The sequence below is a fragment of the Thermobia domestica genome, chromosome 1 (genome assembly GCF_964235325.1).
Source record: "Thermobia domestica chromosome 1, izTheDome1.hap1.1, whole genome shotgun sequence".
Lineage (NCBI taxonomy): Eukaryota > Metazoa > Arthropoda > Insecta > Zygentoma > Lepismatidae > Thermobia > Thermobia domestica.
In genome coordinates, this window is record NC_137454.1 from 220,430,817 (window position 1) to 220,455,452 (window position 24,636).

Consider the following 24,636-nt stretch of genomic DNA (forward strand, 5'->3'; position numbering starts at 1 on the left):
AACGATACCAGTGGCTCATCTCAGTCAGCGACACCGAAAACTATCTATTCGACACTAACATCGATCATATATATATATATACAGGGTTTTCATAAAGTATGGACGGATTTAATTCGCTTATAATTTACATAAAAATGCTCATATTGAAATCAAATAAAGTGTAAACAGTAGCGGAAGGATTAAATTTTTACCTGTAATCGTCTTCTTGGCTATCTTAAACACGGTTGTCTGTGGAATTCCGAGTTCCATGGACCGTCTAGGAATCGACTTCTGTGGGCTGTTGATGATGCTTTCCCTTACCCTGCTCACTGTTGCAGGCGATGTTGGCGGCCTCCCACTTCGAGGACGGTCTAGGACGCTTCCTGTCTCCAAGAACTTAGCATGCCACTTTCGGATTGCACTCTCAGTCGGTGCCGGCTTTTTGAACTCTTTGGTGAACTATCGACACACCAGAATTGGTGATTTTAGCTCTGCGTACCACAGAACACATTGCGCTTTCTCTTTCACCGACGCCATCTTTAATACGGTAAAAAATAGTCTTCTCAGAGGAGTTTTTCATTTATTTATTTCTTTAAAAGACACATACACCAATACAGCTTACAACTTACTTTTAACAGTCAACATCGAAACAACAATGAAAACAACAATGGATGGAATTTGGTAAGAAACTGACCCTTGCCCTCTCTCCCTCTCTCAACGTGTTCAGAGTTGCCGCTTATCTTACAGTGTTGCCAACTAAAAATTTAATCCTTCCGCTACCGTTTGCACTTTATTTGATTTCATTATGAGCATTTTTATGAAAATTATAAGCAAATTAAATCCGTCCAGACTTTATGAAAACCCTGTATATATATATACCTCCACTAAGTTGTACCAAATGATAAAAAGCATTACAGCCTCGAACCTAATCTATGTTGAAAATTTTATCGAGATTGATATGGAGGTTCAAGAGTTATTAAGTTACAATCATAGTCACTCTCATTTTTACTTATATATATTTGGACAATATTAAACTTTAAGATTTAATGGCAATTTTAAGCCATATCTCATTAGCTGTAGTATGCACTATCATCATTCTAGCCTCATAATGAAGACCTTAATGAGGGTCTATTTCAGTATCAGATTCATCTCAAGAAGTGGTATGGTTCTAGTACAGCATCTCGAAAACTACGCATGAGATTTTACACTCACACATCACTTTGTTAGGCTCAATAAGATGTATCAATTGGTGTATGCTCCCAGATTGTCAGGGTAAAAACCGGGACACCTATGTCAGGTTAAAGTATAATCACAGTTATTCATTTGCTTCTTGCTGGAATATAAAAAATAATTGCTCTACTGTACATTTCTGAATCGAATACAAGTTTTTTTAATATATATTACAATTTTGTGCCCAAAAATACGCGATCATCTTGCTTTTGCAATATATGATACCGAGGCTTTCTTTACTGAACACAATCACTAGCTTCCATTAAGCTCTAACGTTACTGTCTTCCTTACATGCCGCTTTAGCCTTGAACGTTCGCATATTCAATGGGCCCTTCCAGTGAGGAAGACTAAGAGAGGTCTGTATCTGAATTGATTTTAGCGTAGTTTTACAGTAAGTTCTAAAAATATACCCAGTGTGTGCCAAATATACCAGAAATGAATGCCCGATTGACGAGTCTCACTTCAAAAACCCAAAAAGTAACTACTGCAATATCTGGTTATTCAAATAGTATCCTGCTGAAGCCACACACACTTTTGCCATAGTTCAGCTAACTATTGGATTTCGCTAGTTTGTGAAATAATTCTGATAATCGTGAAACGCACTGCCAGAGTCATGGAAGCAGATTTTATGCTCAGCATTCAGATAGAGAAGACACCACACATACCAAAGATTTGCGGGTGTTACAGAAGTTTAGAAAGACATGGTCCGCGATAGAAAGAGAACGTTCTAGATGGCCAAGGATCGCTACCGACGAGGAAACAGCAATGGAAGTCGTGACACTCTTTGGAAAAAGCCCTAAACACAGTACCTACGTTTGGCGACAGTGTCTGAAGTGTGTCAGTAAACCTGTTTGTTGTATATGAATGATTGACACCCCCTAGAAACTGCAAATGTAATTGTTCTAAATAGACGATATCACAAACAGGCTAAGAAAGTTTGTGAAATGGGCCTTGATCCGATGCAGCTAGGATCCTTAAATGATTAGTCCTTTTGTTTTCTTCCCTTTTTGTGTCAACGGCAAGATTAATAATCATCGTTATTGGTCGAATGGCAACCCATTGTGGAGTGTAGACGGATTTCGGTAAGAAGGTTGGTGTAGTGTGGAATATGAGGCACCCTAATTGTGGGATTTATCTTCATTTATTAGAACTCAAATGAGACATAATTCTGAATATACTTTAAGAGCAGGTCTTACCGTCATTATCGAGCTCCAAAGGTTATTTCTCTGCACTTTTCTAACAGAACTGTGCACCTCCACACTTCGCTCTGTGTGTCAGACAGTGGTTACACGATCAGTTCTCGGATTATTGAATTGCTCGGAAAGAAACTATCAAGTCGCCAATCTGTTCCTCAGATTTACTTCTCTTGGTTTTTACCTCTGAGGATATTTGAAAGCCACGGTTTAGCAAGAGAAATTAATATTTTTAATACATCCAATGTCTGCATTAACAAATTACACTAGCACGTGATTCTGCGGACCCTGCCTACATGCCAGGCAACAGATTGAGCACATCTTGTAGGATATCATACGGTAATTTCAACAATTGATAAGTCCTCAATAACTGCATATTCATATTTTTTAGTAAAAATTTGAATCAAATTACATACTTCACGTTATATTTAAGACTTGTAACTAATTTCTAGATAGCGACTTTTAAAGCAACTGTGATGATGCACGTGCCTTTATAGGGTGTATTCCCACTCCTATTATTCATATCCTACGCATCATCGCTAGCTGTCACACAGTTTTCAAACTAAAAGTATAATGCTATACCTTTCCCTCACCCTGTACACTGTAAAAAAAAAAAAAAAAAAAAAAAAAAAAAGTAAATTTACAAAAAAAAAAAAAAAAAACGCTGGCAATCTGTTTCCAAATCTATGTAAATCAATTTACACATATAAAGTAAAATTGCTAATATGAAATGGTGTAAAATTACATTTTTATCAATAAAAATGTCATATTTTATTATAAATTTACTGTAAATTTGTAAAAAGAAAAACAGCAAATTATAAAATGTATATCAACTTACAAAATGAAGTGTAAATGATTTTACATTGATATTTGGCAATTTAATTACAAATAAATAAATAAATAAATAAATAATGTATTGTAATACTGCGCTTTGTAACGTAATATGTAGTAGGTACAATACTAGGGTCAAGGATTTTATTAAATTCTTCCCTTATGTATTTATATACGTATGAGTGATAATAAAGGAAGATACTGATGTTTTTGTTAATCAAAGGAAAATTGAAAATATGAAAGATAAATTGAAACCATGAGGGTTATAATGTACTGTAAATACGTCATTATTATTTTAAAAGGTTGTGTTCCTTGTCCCCGAAAATGCATCTTTAATTCACAACTGATGACACCTTGCGTTAATTCTGAACTATTTTATTTTACAGGCTAAAGTTTTTTTTTTTTTTTTTTAAGTAATAGTGTCACAGTACACTGTGTGAACATTGAGGGTTGAAGTTTTGCATTTTCTCCTCACTCTCCATTCCCCACTCAAACAATTTATTGTTACCATTACAACCTATTTTTATTACATTTAAGATTTAATAATGGCGTTATATTTTTCCTATTAATATTAAAACCGGAAGTGGTAGCAGATTTCTACTACTTCCGGTTTTAGTAGAGAGATTAGAGTGTAGATGGAATATATTTTTGGGACGCTTGATTCATTGCAGAAAACAACTTCTCCTTATTTGTGATCGTTTTTATACTATAGCAATAACGTTAAAACCGGAAGTGGTGAATGGATGGTTTCCACCAAGTAACTCGGTTCCTAAATTTTCCCGGACAAACACACAGACAGACAGAGTAAATATATATTGTGTAAAGGAGTTTATGGTACACCAAATTCCTTTAAAAGTGGTATCAAATGCAATAAAATTCCATAAGTATATTTAAAAAAAAAAAAGGAAAAGAGAGAATAGTTATTTAGTAGCCTAACAGCTCGAACTGAGCAACAGACCACAAATAAGCATGCTGTATGATATTGTCTGTGCATTGCATCATAAGTATCTTGGAACTGGTTCAATCTCAAGTTGGATAGTTCTAGAGAGCACTGACTTTCTATGTGTTCTGTTCGAAAGTAGGTTCCATCTCTTGATGCTGAATTTCGTTTACCAAAATGTTATCAGAGGTCTACTAAACCAGTAGAGTGGCGTAGGGTGGCTAATACCTTTCAGATGTGATTCAAAAATGTTTACGGACAACTGGAAGTAGAGAACTACAGAGAACATATCAGATTATGGTTAGAATTGGGATGAAATATCATGTATTGCAAGAACATATCTTTTGTGTGTGTGTGTGTGTACAAAAGTCAGATATTCTTTGACACCAGTTTTTTAGCTTGCATACTTCAATTAATATTTCTACCATATAAAATACTATCGACTTCTTATCGATTTAAAAAGCCGGAGTCTTGAAACACATATTAATATAATTATTATTTGATAATCTTTAGATTAATTATTACCTTGTCTTATGACGCTATACAATTTATTAGATTACTAAAGCTACAGATAATAAATCTGCCTCATAGCTGTGTGTATGTGTGTGTGTAATTGAAATTGTTTTGTATCACAGGTTTTATCTTTATTTTTCTGTTGACTGCTTACCGATTGCCTAATTAGGTTAAGTTCAATAGATTTCAGTTGTTTTTGTTTCAAGGCAGTGTTATGGGAAAGAATTTTTTTTCTAACCTTTACAGCACCTTAGATTGTATTTCTTAACAAAGTAAGGAGCTTGTAACAGTGACATATTTTATATACATGAAAATATTCTGGTGAGATATTTTATTTTAGATTGATAGTAAATATATATGAGGCATTCATATTAGTTTCAATTAAGTGTTATATGATATTTTATAATCTAGTATATTACAGTGCATCTTAGTACAATATTATTCATTACTTTTAATTTTTTTTACAAGCAACACTTGCTATATTATTTCGATAATGCGAATACATGTACCCCTTTTCTTTCGGTGTTGTTTACAATAAACGAGGCAAGGATCAGGCTAACCTCTTTCGCTGGTTTATTGGCTAATGTGCACGCCTTTGATGGACATGATTCCGGGTTTAATTCTCGATCGGAGAGCATTGAAATTTGAACTCTTACGGTGGTTCGAATTACATCTTAACCTGTAGATCCACGTTTTAATTGCCACGATACTGAAAAGGGAACCTAAACTTTAATAAACAAACAAACAGACGAGGATCAGACTACCGAAATAAGTGTTCAGAAAGAACACAGGATTGTAAGTTTTGAATCTCTGAACAAAGTAAAGTAGATTTGTGAAATGTTTTTATAGAGAATTTCAAACAGAAAACAGTTTATTGATGTATGTATCAAGGTAGTTTCTAAAAGCTCATTTATTTATATTGGCTTAGTGACAACGATTTATAAGAAATGGCAGTGCAAATGCTTTAGTGTTTAAAAATATGTGAAAAGACATTCTCAAAATCAACCTTCGTCGTGGTTAAAACGATTAGTATTTTTGCTTGTGGTGCGGACAGGTGAGTTTGATTCCCTCTGAGCAGCGGCGCAAATCTGTCTTCAACATTGGGGGGGGGGGGGCAAGTAAGACTGCTTCCTTTTTGTTATTATTATTATTGTTGTTGTTGTTAAGCGATGCTCAAAATATTTGTGAAGTTGAAAAACAATCCTGCGGAGGATCAGGGAGCAGAGTTGTCTTCAACATTCTGAGGCGGACAAATTTGAGGCTCATTCTGGGGAACATCAATTTCATCTCACTTTCCTTTGTGGCAATCGGAGATAAATCATCACATCCCCCCCAAAAAAAAAACACATTTCAAATCGGATTATTGGAGGAACAGTCTCCCCAGTTCCAAGATTGGAGGGGACATGTCCCCCTCATCCCCCCGGAATTTGCGCCAGTGCCTTTGAGGGATTATGTATTTCGAATGGAACATTAAAACGTAGATCCAAATGTAGTTTCGAAGGTAAAAGGGAACATTAAACTTCGAACAAACAACTAAAACTCATTTATAATGGTTTTAGACTTAAAATCATATTTATTTTACACACTGAAAATACTTAACTTATTTAACTAAAACAGTTACATTTTTTCCTTATGCATTTATTTCGTAACCTTATCGAAATCATCTGTTTCACAAAAATCAAATAAACGAGTTGTCTCACTTAAAAACGAACATCAATTAACACAAACCGTTAGTTCAAAATTTCCTTTAACGCATGTACTAGGCTATGTATGAACGAAACAAACTGGAAATAATAATAATAATCACAATGATTGTGATATCACTGGCACGTCACTTGCATAATTCATAGAAATTTCTGTGCTCTCTGTTCTTCCACCAATCTTCTAAATATATTTTTTTTAACGCTTCATCGAACTTGAGCTATTTCTATCCCGTCTCATTCTCTTGACTTCGTCTCTTGTTTCCAATTTTATTGTTCTTCATTCTGTAACATGGTACGCACAGGCCCGTATTTAGATAAGTGCAATTGCGTGCTTGAGCACAGGGCTGCAGAATTTAGGGGCCGCCAAATTTTGGAATTTTTTAAAGATTCATAATGAAGTAATATTTAAAACTAGCAACCTGCGCAAGCGCGAGAAAATACGTTAATGTGTTTAATTCGCTCTAATTACAGAAGTTATTAATTAGCTAGCTTATCTTATCATTTTTAAAAAGTCATTCTCTCCCACTTCCACCCCCACCCCAAGGGATGAGGATGAACTTGAACACCATGAAAACTGATACCGTTCAACTCAGCGACCTCGAAAACTATGAATTCAACACTAATAGACATAGGGGACGGCGTGGCGTCATGCGTCCCTCTACCTTTTCAGATGCACTTTTACCCCTGATGGTACGTTTTTTCAGTTTCTATATTCAATATTTTATCTTTAATTTTCCTAACATTCATTTCCCTATTGTGCTCTGTTCAAGAAACACACACACAAAGTCACAGGGAGTATTGAAAATGTAGGTAGGAAGAAATTAACATAATTTCAGCCGGCCTTGTGCATACGAGCTTGGATGAGCTACCAGCTACCTGCATTACACATAACAAGTACCTACCACTTTAAATATCCACCATATATTTTTATTTACCTGATATCCTTATCTCAGACATCGCCTTTATCTTCTGCAATAAATAGGCTGAATATTATAACAATTAGTAGTGGAATGGAATCCAATGTGTAAATGTTAATGGCTCAATTTTTCTTTATCTTTATTAACCGTCCTTTAGCTGCAAGATTTTTATCAATTCAATAGCAGCTACCTTCTGACTGATTATTTACGTAACTTCACTTCATTTTGTTACAATATGCCACAAACTGAGTTTTCAGCTTAGACAGGTAAGTTTGTAAAGCATAAAATGTGTTTTGAATTTACAATATAAAGTTTAATTAATCAATACAAAAGCTCCAGATATTAATAAGAATATTACACTATATTTTGTAATATCGACAAGAAAAAAATAGTGAAAAGTTCAGTGTTAAGAGTGATAATCTACGAAGAATAACTTAATAATAATAATAATAATAATAATAATAATAATAATAATAATAATAATAATAATAATAATAATAATAATAATAATAATAATAATAATAATAAATCAGAAATCAATGATAATAATGGACATTCTAAGGCAGTGATTCCCAACTGGTGTGTCACGACACACAGTGATGTGTCATGCTGCTTCATGGGCTGTGTTGAGAAATTTTAGAATTTAAAAATTAATGTTACGTTATCCAGAGAGCCTATAGTCTTTGTACGACATATTTTAAGATAATGGAATAATTTGTGAAATGAGAATGTGGAAGGAAATTAGAATGCTCCGAGAAAACCCACTTTCACGATGTTGCCGATACTTTTGTACCAGATAGAAATTTAAAATAGACTTATACTACTAAAATCTATATTACCATTAACAACACTCTAATAAGTGTATTGCGATGTCGTGAGGGGTTTGGTAAAGTGCACTGTCTGTCGAAACAAGATTAGGAATCACTGTGCTAAGCAGCAGCGAGGAAATAGACTTTAGGTCTCCATCAGTTTCTCACTTTGAAGGCATTGTTTAATTCTGATGTGAGGCACAAATATTTCATATTACCCGTTTGAAAAAGTAAAAGTAATGTAAATTCTTTTATTTCTTTCAGTAACTAGTAATTTTTCACCTTTTTATATGCATCACTTATAAAATATGTTCTTCTCGTAGAAAGGGAAAAATAGCTTTGCAAGTGACTATGTAGGGAATAAATTCATAAACAATTATTTGAATTCACTCATTGTCACGAAGAGTAATGTGTAAATTGTTCATAAAGTAGTTTATTAAAATCAGGAAGCAAATGTTGAAATAAAAAGTTTCAAAGATTATTTCACAAATTACCATATGTGGGACGAGCTATGCATCACACGAAGTATTTTCTGAATTGAATATGGAAGTGTTAAAAATGTTGTCACAAGTTTGAACTCGTACTTACATCATTAAATACACAATAAGCTGAAATGTCTTCATCGCACGGGGAGAATAGGTTTAAGGGAAAATTTTGAATCCTCTTCACTTAGAATATTTATTTCAATGAAAGTGTAATGTTAAAAATACAGAAGATACTCTACTTTTGATAAATATTGAAACACCCTACCTCCACACAATATCTCTTTAATCAAATTGATATGATCATAAAGTCAGCTTGAAGTAGGTACTATCTACCTTCCAAAAGCCATTTCAAACGAGTCAGACGTTTTCCCGACGTTGAAACCCATGAATCCGACACAAATCTCAGTCACTTCTGACACTTTATTTTTCATCTTCCTAATCTCCGACCCACCCCATTGCCGATGGGAATGAATTAAACGGCATTGGAAGCGTCACAGTTCATTTCAACGATCCCGAAAACTATGGATTGCTCAGTAAAATCAGTCGTTTAAAAATGTGTTTGCATGTCGCTCTTTCCAACTTTTACCCCCTGATGTGTCTTACTCCAACAGTATTTTTTCCAGATTGAAAGTCGTATGTCTACCAAGTTTGGTTAAAATTGCTCTAGACGTTCCAGAGCTACTGGAATATACACTCATCCAAATATGTATATAGGAGTGCGGGCAACGCCCTCTAAACTCCCAATCCAGCTGGCATGGCCGTTCATAATTTCATCGCGATCGTAACGTAATAGCTTGACGAACCTAAACTATTTAATCGACACTAATCTCAAGGCATATGAGACATTTTATTTTTCTCTTCTTCTCATCCCCCTCTTCCCAATGCTGCTGAGTCCTAAATTTGGTCTTTGGCGCTATCGGGAGTGCCATTATTAATATCAGCGACATCGAGAACTATGGATTCGACAATAATAATGGTCGTTTTATACGTCAACACCTTCCCACCATCCTAGAGGTGCTAATAGGGGTTAAACGTAGACTTAAATGCTTTAGGGAGTGTCGCCAATCAATTTGGGAACCCCGAGAACTATGGATTCGTAACTACTATCGTCCGTTTTTCATGTCAACATTACCCTCCTCTAGGGGTAGGGGATCTACCACTGAGGATTGAACTTGGATTTAAATGGCATCGAGAGTGTCGCTATCACCTCAGCAACCAGAAAACTATGGACTCTATACTAATATCAGTCGTTTTCGAACCTTTTATTTGTTACTCTCTTCCACTCTCCCTAGGTGTTCAAGGGGGTATTACCCCTACTGGAGGTTGAATTTGAGCTTAAAGGGAATCGAAACTGCCACTAATCAACTTAAAGACCCCGAAAGCTATGTATTCGACAGTAACATATGTCATTTTCAGTTATTTTACATGTCACAGTTTAACCCCTGCTGGATGCTAATGGGGTTGAACTCGAACTTAAATGGCATTTGGAATGTCACTGTTCATTTGAATGACCCAAAAAAGACTATGGATTCGACACTAACATCGGTCGTTTATTATCATTTTTGTGTTTGCCCCTTCCACTCCCTCTAGGAGTGCTAAGGGGGTCTTGCCCCTATTGGGGGCTGAACTTGAACTTAAACGGCATCGGGAAAGCCACCAATTAACTTAGCGAATCTGAAAATTAATGATTTCACATTAATATCGGCTGTTTTGATATTTATACCAAAACAGCCATTTCAATCCCCGGCTGCTAATGGGGGCTTAAATTGGAATTAATGGTCATCAGAAGTGTCATTAATTATCTAAGTGACCCTGAAAACTAGGATTCGACACTAATATCGGTCATTTTCGATGATTTTATATGTATTGCTTCCCTGAAGGAGTACTAGAGCGGTCTTACTTCAAGTGGGAGATGACCTTTGACTTAAAGGACACCAAGACTTAAAGGACATGTCATCAATCAATTACGAACCGCAAAACTATGGATTCGACACTAATATCGAACATTTTAAATTATGTTTGCATGTCACCATACCCCTCAGAAGTACTAATAGGGGCTGAATTTGGATTTAAACAGCATTGGAAGTGTCATTGTTCATTGCAACGACCCGAAAACCTACGAATGCGACACTATTATTGGCCGTTTTTAATCATTTTTATATGTCATTCACTCCCACTCCCCTTAGGTGTGCTAGGGGATCTTACCTCCTACTCTTTTCCAAACAGTTAGTAACTGTGTACCAAGTTTAATTAAAATTGCTCCAGGTGTTCTAGAGTTATGCTGGGACATACACACATACACATCCATATTTATAATTTAAAGGGTATAAAGTTAGGATGGACAAAGATTAGCTAATGAACATATTATGAAACTAATCACTTGAGGAAACGTTAAGGCCACCATTGATGCTAATACAAAATAAGTGTTGAAATGGAAATTAAATTACGTATTTTATTAAAATTAACTCCTAAACTGAAGAATCCAAGATACTCCATCAAGGTTCAGTTTTGACTGAACCTGAGATAGCAATATTTTTAAGCTGTATGAGCCAATTAGAGTTTTAGACAATCGTCTAAACGGGTGCAAACAGATTTTTTGAATTTTTAAATTTGAGTTTAGTCACATTTAATTATCTTTGTAGCGTCCTTTTATTTCCCTGAACACTTCAAACTTAACTTACTCAAGACGTAGACAATTAGAGAAATTGATTTTGTAATTTTACAAGAGTAAAATTAATGAAAGAAGACACTACAGAAAGGAAAAAGAAAAAGTACGAATTTGTAGTTGATTGTGAGAAAGTGGTTGACTTTGTCAACATCAAAATTTCATATATGTTATTTCCAAGAATGTTCCAAGAGTACTATCTCACTTTACAGCTGCTGGAGCGTCGTGTTTGTAGAGTGAAATGTAGGCGAAACTGAACTGTTACGGTGAAAATTATATCATTTTGCTTTTCTACGTTATATATTTCGTAAAACCGAGCAGTGATACAGTGTCGAGAAAATATTTAACAATTGCTGAGACCACAGTTAAAGATTATCATGACCAGGTAAATACGAATGGGACCCACAGAAGCATTCACCAACAAAAGAGGCCTGTTCGAAGTTACCGATAAAACGGTCACCTGAAATGCTTCATGGAATTCCTCGACTGGCATACCAGGAGAATCCACACCACAATATGATATAGACGCAATCCAGTATCAGGAACAACGTCCTTTGGGCAACATTGCTAGACTTAAGATAAATTGTTACAAACTATGGAAGATACACTTGGGGAGGAGGTAAAAATGGAAGAAGTTTGTCACATTGGACGAAGCCTACATTTGTCACATGCGTAATGAAATAGTCGGGCAATTATGTATTGTAACATCTCTAACAAGAGAGGGTCACGAAGTGGCTCCGCTGAGATCCGAACGAGACAATTGTGTTTGCATTTGATATGCTATAACTATACGAATCTCAAAATTATACGTACTACCGAGCGGATATCGTGAAACAAATGACTCGGTTTAATCTATTTTACCTGGATTCTTTTTTTTTTATAGTTTTTACATTGCAACATATTTTGCAATGTAAAAACTACAAAAAAATATCAGGTAGAATAGTTTAAACCGAGTCAATTATTCGGAAATCGTTGGGTAAGTGGAAAACTCAGCGAACACATATCCTATCATTTTCAAGGGCATACTTTTTGGGGTAAAAATTTTGCCCCATGGTGTCCCGCAGGGTCCAGACGGGGTCCAACTTAAAAGTTTCAAATGGGAAGGGAGGTCAAGTAGCACATCATTTGAAAGCTCTTGTGAAATGAAAGAAACTGGAGCAAGTCTCGACTCTCTATGACAACCCTATGCAAACTGGCAGCGGGTCAAATTGTAAACAAATTAAATTGAAAAGTCCATGGCCACGCCTATAAATCGGAAACGGTGGGACAAATGTGAAAACAGGAAAGGATGTGTTGCATTATTTTCAAAGTACAACTACTTAAGTTAGAACATCTTGTCACAGGGGTCTAGGTGGGGTCCAACTCAAAAGTTTCAAATGGCAAGGGGATTAATTAGTACGTCGTTTGAAAGCTGTTGTGGAATGAAAGATGGAGCAGTCTTGATTCTCTACGACAAACCTGTGCAAAATGGTGGTAAGCCAAAATATAAACAAAAGCTTAATTAAAAAATATGACTACCTTGAATCCAAGATGGCCGCTTAAAACCTATGTCGAAAGGATAGGCATACCAAACCGCTGAAGCTAGGAAAACCAAACTTGGCATGAATGTTGATCAGTAGGTGACGAAAAGATATAAAATATTCGAAAACGAGACATTTTGAGTTCGTAATGCCGCACTATGTACCGAATGCATGTACAGCCCAAACCACTGGAGCTGGAGAAGCGAAATGTGGTATTTACGTTTATAGTCAATATTAGATATCCACAAAATATCAAAGACATATCATCTGTAATCCAATATGGCTGCCAGCGTAAAAAATGAGTTTGTACACAAATATGGTATTTCTTGGAGTATTGTGACCAAACCAACCAAGTTTGACGCAGCTCGATGTACTGAAATGATTTACACGTGGTTTGGTACTGCTCACCAATCTTGTAAATGAGCTTTTTTTTTGTATATTTGGTATTGCTTGAAATATTGTGATCAAACCAACGAATGGCATACAAATCATGGATAAGTTATCAATTTTTGTTTAACAGTATGAATAAGAAGTCAGAGTTGTATGTTCATCGCATATTCGTTATATCCACGTAAATGATATCGAGAGAACCGTGACGAATGTGTATTAAGAACAAAACATATAGACCTATGTATTGTTACGAAATGAAATAATAGTTGAAGTGAAACGAAATTCAGTTATTCTTTAGTCTTCATATTGTTTCAAAATACATAATAGAGAAAAATAGAGATTTAGATTTGTACTGTTAGGATTGACATAGGTATTAAACGGCCAACTTGGATTCAAGGTGGTCATAGATTTTTCAATTAAGTTTGTGTTTACACTTTGACCCGCCTCCATTTTGCACAAGATTTCATTAGAAAGTCGAGACTTTCTCCATCTTCTTTCACTTAACAACAGCTTTCAAACGATGCGCTACTTAACACCCTTTGCCATTTGAAAACTTTTCAGTTGGACATCACCTGGGGCCCTCTGGGGGGTCTTGGGATGTTTTAATTTAAATCGTTGTACTTTGGAAATAATGCCACACCTCCTTTCCTGTTTTGACATTTGTCTCACCGTCTTCTCCAATTTATAGCGGTGCCCGTGGACTTTTCAATTAAGTTTTTGTTTACATTTTGACCCGCCGCCATTTTGCACAGAGTTGTCGTAGAGAGTCGAGACTTGCTCCATCTTCTTTCATTTTACAACAGCTTTCAAATGATATGCTACTACTTAACCCCCTTCGCCATTTGAAACTTCTAAGTTGGATCCTTTCTGAGACCCTGCGGGTTACTCTGGGGCAAAGTTTTTTTTTTTTTTTTTTTAAACTCCAAGAAGTGTGCCCTTGAAAATGATGGGATACGTGTTCGTCAAGCTTTCAATTTAACCAACCGTTTCCGTACAAATCACCCGGTTCAAACTATTGTACCTGGTAATTTTTTTGTAGCTTTTACAGTACAAAGTATATTGTAAATCACGATATCCCTTCCAGTGGCACGTATAACTTTGGGATTCGTCTAGTTATAACATATCAAATGCAAATACAATTGTCTCGTTCGGATCTCAGCGGAGCCAATTTGTGACCTTCCCTTGTAAGATTGGACCAGCTAGTTTTACCGCCAGTACAGAGAAAGTTTTCCACACAGAATGATGATTGTCACTGGATACAGTTGCGAGTAGTGTCAGGGGCGTAGTACTCATGCGGAGGTCCACCGGATGTGGATCCCTTCCCAAAATACTTGATACCTCGATATGCATTGTACAGTTACTAGAAATGATTAGCAAAGAAATGGTTAAAGATTTGATCTTACACTTTATCTGTACTCTTTTCTTATAAAAACAATTTAGTTTTGTATTTTTTCTGAGAATATAGGTGGCAATACTTAACAATTACTTATAGCTTTTTCGGCTGTACAATAACACCAGTTCAATATTACGTGACACATAGACGTAGTGTCATGTAGTTCTGGACCACCTCCAAATTTTGGATGTTTCCGAGCACAAATTTCTGGATACGCGCCTGAGTTGTGTTGGCCACGAGACGATAAATGAGATTTTCTTGTCTGGTCAAATTTTTATGTCTCGCCTCGTCTAGGTTATCGAAGAATAGTTTCTCATCTGGACTCGAATATCGAAAACTTTTCTCATTTCGTCTCGTTTTGTAAATTTATGTACAAAATTTATATCCTGATTATTTTTAAATAATCCATCTAGAACATATCAGAATCCTTCCGTGTCACGAGACCATCCACAAAGGGTGTGATATAACAACATTTTAATTATATTTATTATTGGAGTATATTGTGTGTTGTAATGACTTGTGTATATTTTAACGTTGATAAATGCTCTTCATTGTGTTTGTCCAATCATTTTATCAATTTCTAGTTTTTATACTATGAACTATGTAGCACTAAAACAGTGTTTGAGATATAAGATGAACTATGTTACTCACGAGACAAGAAGAGGAAAACAAGAGGAAAAGTGGAATACTTCTCGTCTCGACTCTTATATTGTTTTCGAGAATTTAATCGTCTTGTAGGCAGTACTAGCTACGAGGACCAGTTAAAGGTACGTAAAGTGGACAAAAACGTGAAAGTGAATGCTTCCTACTATCAGAAATCAATCAGGACTGCAATTTATCGAGAAAATCTCCAACGTTTGTACGGAGTCAACAAGCACTAGATGTGGATCTATATGGACAAAGCGTTTACCTACACCTTTCGGTTTTATCACGACAAGAATCAGGAAATGGAAATCCGGTGGTATTCTCTTTTATGACATTTCTATCAGAAGTTTTCACACTAGTCCAATGCATTTATGTGCATTTGGACTGTTAAAACGAGGACAAAATATTACCGGAAGTATATGATGCAACTACTAATGTAAGGTTGTTAGTCTAGAGTTCTGACTAGTGACTGCTTACGCCACACGCAAACTATAAAAGTATCACAGAATCTTTTGTTTCACCATCTCCATCGTTAATTCGCCGCCCTTCTTTACAACTTCATTTGGATAACATGGCCTTTCATAAGTCCGCTCCTGAGTAAACTATTAAAAAAAAAAAAAAAAAAAAAAGAGAGAGAGAGAGAGAGAGAGAATTTGCTTGTGTTCGAATGAAACTTCTTCATTTGTTCTTATATTTGATCCGAATTTGATTGGAGTCAATAAGTAAACACTTTGAAAGTATGTGTTTTTGTGTTTCGCGTTCTTATGCAACAGCGAGATTATGAATAATGGGACATACTATTAAATGGTGGGATCTAATTTCCAACCTGGGCTTGAATCTAGTGTTGTTAGCGGGTGCATAGATCATAATGCAAATATCAATCGTCGCAGTAGCCTATACACTGTTTCCTACCACACTATCTCGCTTTCAAGAGAATTGAATCACTTGGAGGACAAAGATGTTATGTAACAAATTGAATATTACGGGAAAATTGGCTTTCACAGTTTTGTCCGTTAACATACCACCTTCATTCTAAATCTCTGCACTCAGACGAGGACTCACTAAATAATGTGTTATGTAGCATGATTAACATATAACACGTGCACGAAACGCCAGAATGCAACGTTGCTAAAAATGTAACATAACACCTTTATCCTCTAAGCGCTTCAATTGGATTACAGTACTATGCCACCACCTCCGACTACTTGTGTACACAAATGGATAAGTCGAGGTAGATTCAAACGAGAAGTACGACTGAAATGATCCTATTTTTACTAAAACAAATGAATGTTGTGTTACTATTAAGAAACTATATATAAATATATACCTTTCCTCTCTCTCTCTCTCTCTCTCTCTCTCTCTCTCTCTCTATATATATATATATATATATATATATATATATATATATATATATATATATATATATATATATATATACCTTCTTATCAAAATTTCGTACTCACACCCACCAACTGTGTTACATCCTGTATGTCTGTAATCTTTCTCTTCATTTCTTTCTTTTTTTTATTTTTTTTTTTTTTTAATTTGATAAGTAGGGAAGAGAGAGAATTCAGTTTTGTTTGCTAGTTTGCTTGTTTTCATGTAGAGTTTATTGAACACTTCAAGATTGTGTATGGATTGTTGGAGTATTTTTTCAATTATTATAAACCTTTATGTTTGTTTTTCAATGTAGGTGTGGGAAGAAAAGGAAAGAATGACGTGGATAGAAGAGGACGGGGTAGACATCTTTCGGGGTCTGCACATGAAAGACCTGAAAATGGACCAGGCATATCTCAATATATCGTCGCGAGTAGGAAGACCCCTTTACTTGTATTCTCTCAGTGAGGATTGCTACAGAGTAAGTTGTAGTTAAAACTGTAAGTGGTAGTGCAAAGTGAAAACTTGAAATTTCATTTGTGAAAATCATAACGGTATGAGTACATAGATCTTGTTTCTGAGAAAAACGAGTTAAAGTTGCCTGATCTCGTAAGTTTCTTAGGAAAAAGTGCGATTATAAACAACTATATCTCTGGCAAATAACGTTATTTTCGTCAGATATCTTTATCACATGAACTTTATTCTGTGTGATTGTCATTTATGGTCCTATCTAAATTTTTACCAAATGTTATTTATACCGTCATGGTTTTCAGCCGCAAGTTACATACATGTTGGAAAATTGTGTATATATACATTTAAGATATATTTTTCACTTATTGTATAGTAAGTTTAAATTTTATTTTAGCATATATACTAAGAGATCTTTACTTCAGAAACTACTATACAATGAAAGAAAGAGCTATTAGTGCAAATATAGTCTCTGAAGTAAATCCTACTTTAACAATTTTATTATAAAAAATTATTGTACCTATAAAGAATTTGTGTTACATGATGCATGGGTCCTTAAGGTTTTGAGGTGGAATGAAGACTACGTGGACTCAATGTGAGTACCATGTGTGACGCGACGAACATTGATACAGTAATCTAGGTGTTGACAGACTCTGAATAAGGTGTCTGGTGTGACTGTAGCTTTAGCTTCTTCAATTCTCATTCATAGTTTATGAAAGTCTTGTGGAAGAGGACGCACGCAAACAACATCCCTAATGGACACCGTAAACACCCCACAAGAAAAAACTCTGGGGTTAAACCTGGTGATCTGGAGGTAAATGCAAAGGAGCATTGTCCAAAGGATCTGGTCGTCTTATCTAACGCTCTGGAAGCACTTTACTGAGGCACGCACGAACTTCATATTGATAAAGAGTCGCTGCTCCATCCTGTTGGCCGTCCGAATCCTCAGTTAGCCGTGGCATCAACCAAAGCTTCAGCATATCGAAATAGGTCACGCCTGTAAAGTGTCCTCCATAAAGATAAACAGAACATACAGATTCCAATATAACATGGCACAAAACATATTTAGCTTGGGGGAATTTCGTTTGTGTTCAATAACTCCGTGTGGATTTTCTGTTTCCCGAATTCAACAGTTGGGTCAATTAACCTTCCTATTGGTGTGGAATGTGGATTCATCACTAAAATTGATGCACTCGAGAATACCACCTAAATCTTGAAAAGGACAAGCAAACCGAAATCGTTCCTTTTTATCGTTAGTCTTTAGTTGATGATAAAGTTGCAATTTATATAGCTACATATGAAGGCAATGTCCCATACTGTCTAGTATCCCTAGCCAGTGTTTCTCCCAGATGTTTTTTATTGGGGGGTACTGCTCCCCCGGAGATCTGAGAGTGCCACTCCGGAGGATACCAAATTAATACGTTTATAATATAATAATAAATAGAGTAGTACCAGCAGTGTTCCCCGAAATACTAAGTGTGCCCCCCGGACCATTTTTTTCTGAAAGAACGACTGCTCTAGCTCACAAGAAGCTCTGCGCATGGATTTTGTAGGGCTCCGTTGGAAGATCTCTAGTCCGTGTTGGGCAAATTTCAATTGGATTAACAATTAACAGTTAGTTTATAAGTTTAATTGTTGTTTACAACTAACAATTGAAATGAGTGTCAATTGTTAATCGCAGCTGACCATTAACCAATGAGAATCAATTGCAATGAATAAGTCAATTGAAAATAATTACTGTGGAAAGCAATTGCTATTAAATTTTGTCATTCAATTGCAATTGAATGTAGTTTGCAATTAATACCCACAGGAATTACTTTCAATTGATTGATTAATTGCAATTGGTTTTTATTCATTAATCGCCAATGCTGGAACTGTGTATTACATCGTACAGCTGTTTTTAGATAACAGCACAAAAGAACACTCGACCTCTAAACGAAAAAGGTATGGGGAGAGGTGGGACTTAGGAAAACAAAATAGTAGCAACAATAAAAATATTAATAAACAGATAATAATAATAATAATAATAATAATAATAATAATAATAATAATAATAATAATAATAATAATAATAATAATAAAATAAAGTGCTTAAAAGCAGAAAATAATGTCTATAAACATGTTTTGAACTCATGCCAAGCCAAAGAATTTATTATTAGACCCTATTAAAGATAAAAAAAAAACCTCTGGCAGTTGTGAACAATTACATACTAAATTGTTCTTAATATGTTTTAAAGCAATTTACATAAATCATTCAAAAAATGTTTGCTAATTATCTTCCAAAATCCGTGTTATGGGTCACTATGAAATGCTTATCCTAAATATCCTTTCAAAGTATTTGTTCATCATTTTCTGCATCGTTACATTGATTGATGTGTTTATAACCAGAAGAATTAGATGTGTAGCCTGAGCAAGGTCCTGCAGCATTTGTAAAGGTTTCCTCACTTATGACAACTTTAGGTAGTAATTAGAAGTCACGTGGATCAAGGTCTTTTTTTTTTTTTTTTTTTTTTTTTTTTGCTGTGGTTGACCGAGACTTGGGTATTTCTTTCTTCAGCTTCTTTATACTTCTTTATGACTGTTTGGTGAGTGAATTCATTAGCCATGCAAAAACAGCAATTTGGAGGTTCTGGCATCTTTGTCATGGGACATTGTTGCTTCAGTTTCTGGCATAAATGGTGCAAAACATTTATTATGTAGTTTTTCCTATTCATTGTCCTTCCTTTAGGCTTACTATTAACCAATAGTAGTCCTTCATAGTTGAAACAAACAAAAATGTTTGAGAGCGAAAATCTTACCGAAGAAGCTGGTTGTTGTGGATGATTACACTAGTTAACAAATTTAAACTTTTTGTTTGTTACATGAGAAAAATCACCTGATCTTAAAAGAACTTTTTGCGCTGAATTCGAATATGCACTCGGTTTCTCTCCATCACGTACATTTTTCCCGTAACAGAGGGATTTTCGGGAAATTCCCTCAAAAATTTCCCTTTTTCAGATATTTTATTCCCCTAGCTCCTGTCCCCTTACATATATTAACATAGAAATTATACCTAAGTATACCTTGATTTATATTTAATAAACTCTAAAAGTTTCGTAAAAATCGCTTTGTTCTTTCTAGAGAAATAAACATATTTGTATGTATACTGTGTGCACTGTTTATTGCACCTGATAGTAATGCTTTCAGATCTCCTGAGTTGGGGTAAAAACGATTTGCTTTATTACTACAAACACAGACATAAAAATGAATATTTACAATAGTCAACAACACACTTGTATTGCTCTCTGTAAATTAGAAACGTGTATAAAAATAGAATGTACTTCCAACGTATATTTTTTTTAAACGTACAGTATATGTATATCTTAATACATATATATACAATTCTCCAAGTTTTTTTCGTTTTGTTCATGAAATGGTTATCAATATTTGTTATCAAATGTAACAGAATGCAAAAGAAAGAAAGAATGGAATACAGACTCATTGTTGACAACAATGAACTAATGCAGTCTGAATTTTCCACTACGGTGTCGTTTCCCCCCTCCCCCCGCGCATTTCTTTCTTTCTTGTGTTCTTGACACCTGGTGAGGGAGTTTTGTACATTTTTATATTGACATGTGGTTTAACACTACTTCACTTTCAAAGTTGTCTTTGCTGCTAAGAGTGCTTTCATGTTTGATCTTAACGGTATTATACCCAACTAAGACCAGAAGTTTAGTTTGTGATCAGTACAATGGCGTCAAGAGGACGGCGTTCGTGTGTTAACTCACCAAATAGTTTTTGTTATGTGTGTGGCCAGTTTGTAGTTAAAGGACAGTGTAGATCCATTACGCCATCGGTGAAACTAGCATATTATATATATTTCGGATGTCGTGTGGGAGATCAGGACAAAACTTGGGCACCCAACATAATTTGTGCGTCGTGCCACGTCACTTTACTTGCATGGGCCAAAGGGAAACGGAGGTTCATGAAATTTGCTGTACCAATGGTGTGGAGAGAACCCACCAACCATCTGGATGATTGTTATTTTTGTCTCACAGTAGTTAAGGGACATTCTAAAAAAAAGCAAATACACAATAAGTTATCCCAACGTTAAATCCGCAATTAGACCTATTCCGCACGGGGATGAGCTTCCACTTCCCGAGCCCCCTACCAACTGGGAAGAGATATGGCCAAAAGACTCTGATGATGATCATGACCTTGATGAACCATCGACATCAACATGTACATCCAAGGATCCAACGTTCATCCCTGACTGTGTTCGCGAGCCACATTTCATCCGGCAATGTGAACTTAATGACCTAATCCGTGATTTGCACCTGACAAAACAAGAGGCGAAACTTCTGGGATCAAGGCTCCAGCAGTGGAACTTATTGGCATGTTCAATTTTCAAGCTATCTCTCAATGCAAGATAATGTATGCGTATGTACGGATATAAATGGGTTGATGGCGGAGCTAGGAATTCCTTACGTTCCAGAAGAATGGAGGTTATTTATCGACGCGTCAAAGGTCAGCCTTAAAGCTGTCCTTTTACATAATGGAAATAAAAAACCTTCTATACCACTTGCGCACTCAGTGAAGATTAAGGAATCCTATGACACCATGTCAACTTTGCTAAATCTTATAAATTACAAGGACCATTGTTGGCAAATATGTTGTGATCTCAAGGTAGTTGGTATTTTATTAGGACTGCAGTGCGGTTACACGAAGTACCAATGTTTTTTATGTTTATGGGATAGCCGAGCTGATGACAAACATTATGAAGTGAAGGAATGGGAACCTAGAGTGAATTACGTACCTGGAGAATGCAACGTCAAATACGCTCCTTTGGTAGATCCTAATAAGATATTACTACCGCCACTTCATATCAAGTTAGGACTTATGAAAAACTTTGTCAAAGCCATGGACACATCTTTTGAAGGTTTCAAGTATTTGCGAGATAAGTTCCCTAACCTGAGTGATGCTAAGATTTCAGCGGGAGTGTTTATTGGTCCCCAAATTAGGAAATTAATGCTTGATGATAGCTTTGACAGCAAGTTAAACAGTGCTGAGCTAGCTGTCTGGACAGCATTTAAGTGTGTTGTGCGCAACTTTCTGGGCAATAACAAAGCTGAGAGTTACACAGAAATCGTACAGGACATGATACAGAAATACAAAGAGTTGGGTTGTAGGATGTCTTTAAAAATCCACTTTTTGCACTCCCACCTCAGCTTCTATCCTGCTAACCTAGGTGCTCTCAGCGACGAACAGGGGGAAAGATTCCACCAAGATATAATGGTAATGGAGAAAAGGTACCAGGGACGATGGGATCCTTCAATGATGGGGGACTATTGTTGGGGTCTTGTTAGAGAATGCAACATTTCTTGCAAAAGAAGGAAGTAGTGTACGTTTTTGTAACCCAATGGAAGTTTCATATATTGTGATAGTTTTGATTGTCTTTTCATGACCTTTTGGTACATTTGTATTATTGTTTATTGTAAATTGTCACACTTGTAAATTATATTGTATTATATTTTATATATGTGTTTATGGTAATAAAGCAAAACGTTTTACCTCAACTTAAGAGATCTGAAAGCATTACTATAAGGTGCAATAAACAGTACACACAGTATACATACAAACATATTTATTTCTCTAGAAAGAATAAAGCGATTATTACGAAAGTTGGAGGGTTTGTTAAATATGAATCAAAGTATACTTAGGTATAATTTCTATGTTAGTATATGCAAGGGGACAAGATCTTGGGGTGTAAAATAAACGAAAAGGGAAATTTTTGAGGGATTTTCCCGAAAATCCCTCTGTTACGGGAAAATCGTACGTGATGGAGAAAAACCGAGTGCATATTCGAATTCAGCGCAAAAAGTTCCTTTAAGAACAGGTATTTCCTTTTATGTAACAAAACCTTTGTTAACTAGTGTTATCAACCAACCCTTTGCAGTTTTGTCTTTTCTTTGAAGTCGTGCACAAATATAACAATTTTCATGTCCTATACAGTCAGTACATGACTATTAAACGGTTTGACAATTTAACGAAATAATCCAAGCAATTTCATCACACATTCCTCTCTCTTCGTTATCTGTTCATTGGTGAGAATGTGTGAATCGTATTTCCAACACTTTTTTATTTTAATTTTAAAAATCTTTTTTCAATTTTTTGAATAAATATATAAATACAGTGGAGTCTCGCTAATTCGAACTAATTGGGACCGAACCCTGTTCGGATTATGTGATTGTTCGGATTAGCCGGAGTAACGGTAAAATCGCGGTTTGAAGCGGGTCAACAGGTCTATTGTGTTGTAATACATAGCTTGTAGTGTTTCAAAGAACGTTTTCTGACTACAGTATATGTGCTGTACTGGAAAAATAATAAAAATGTTGGATAAACTTGATGTCTTTATTTTTCTATGTACATTACGTACAGTAGTTACAAATCTTTCCGTTAGGGGTATTTTTAGCTTCATGTAGTTCACTTTGCAGCAGTCGGCATTTTGTCAGCTGCTGTCTCAGTGGAAACATTGTTTGTTCTGTTTTGAGCATTTGAATATTACAGTGCCTGTAAACACTACCAATATTATACGTTCAGTTTTATGTTACAGTACAGTACTTAATTTTACTATATTAGTGTATTTCACTCATACTAAACCTATAAGTTTCAATATTGTACAGTACGTACTGTATTCTATTTCAAACTTTTTGTAATTGTCGTAATGTGGCTTAAGGCCTAAATACAGGTATTAAAGGAAAAAGAACAGTATTTAACGAAAGTTTACATTGCTTACTACGAAAACATGCACCGATTTTCATCCCTTTAGTTATTAATCTCATAAAACTGCGCATTTTCGCCACGTAAAAGTAAAAATAATAATAATTAAAAATATTTTCCTTCCGGACCTGTTCAGATTAACCGGATGTTCGGATTAAACGTGTTCGGATTATCAGGATTCCACTGTAAATCTGTAACAGTACACTATCAGAACCAAAATTACAAAGCTATGTATTTGTTTCCTAGCAAACATTTACCAATTTTTATTTTTTGACAATTTCCAAATTTATTGGTGGTCCTATGTACCCCTCCCAAAATTTAAGATGGGAGCATCAATGTACCCTTTCCTATGAAAGAGAATAAGCAACTATAGTCAACCTTATAACTATATAAGGCAACACAACTTCATCAAAGAGGATAAAATAGATTAAAAATGCCTCCGAAATTTACATTTTTGGTAGTTTTTTACCCATAAAAGGGAACGAGATGAACCAACAAAGCACACAGAGCTGCATACCCTGGTCTTATACTGCCATACTAAATTTTTAAATTTGGCAATTTCCAAAATTTAAAGGGGTGGTCCTATGTAGCCCTCCAAGAATTTGTACGTGAACGAAGGCATCCATGCTAAAATCAAGAGGGATTAGTTCACTTGACGTTTCTCACCCAGTCAGCGCCGAGTGAGCCATAATATGCCCATACTACTGATTAATACAGTGCTAAGTAGTTCAGCTAGTTAAATGGTTGGTCTTCTTGTCTTTGGTTAAAGAGATCAGAGGGTTCGATTTCTGGTTAAAGTATGTGTATTTTAGACTTTAT

General features: G+C 35.5%; 1 protein-coding gene across 2 annotated transcripts in view; it reads left to right on the forward strand.

Annotated features, from left to right (window-relative positions):
- LOC145694210 (heparan-alpha-glucosaminide N-acetyltransferase-like) overlaps positions 1-24,636 on the forward strand; it is a 93,123-nt gene that overhangs the window by 20,875 nt on the left and 47,612 nt on the right. For both annotated transcript variants that reach the window (XM_081770330.1, XM_081770326.1), the window contains exon 2: positions 16,907-17,071. In XM_081770330.1, coding sequence (XP_081626456.1) covers positions 16,907-17,071 — 165 coding nt within the window. The remainder of the gene's footprint in view (positions 1-16,906; positions 17,072-24,636) is intronic.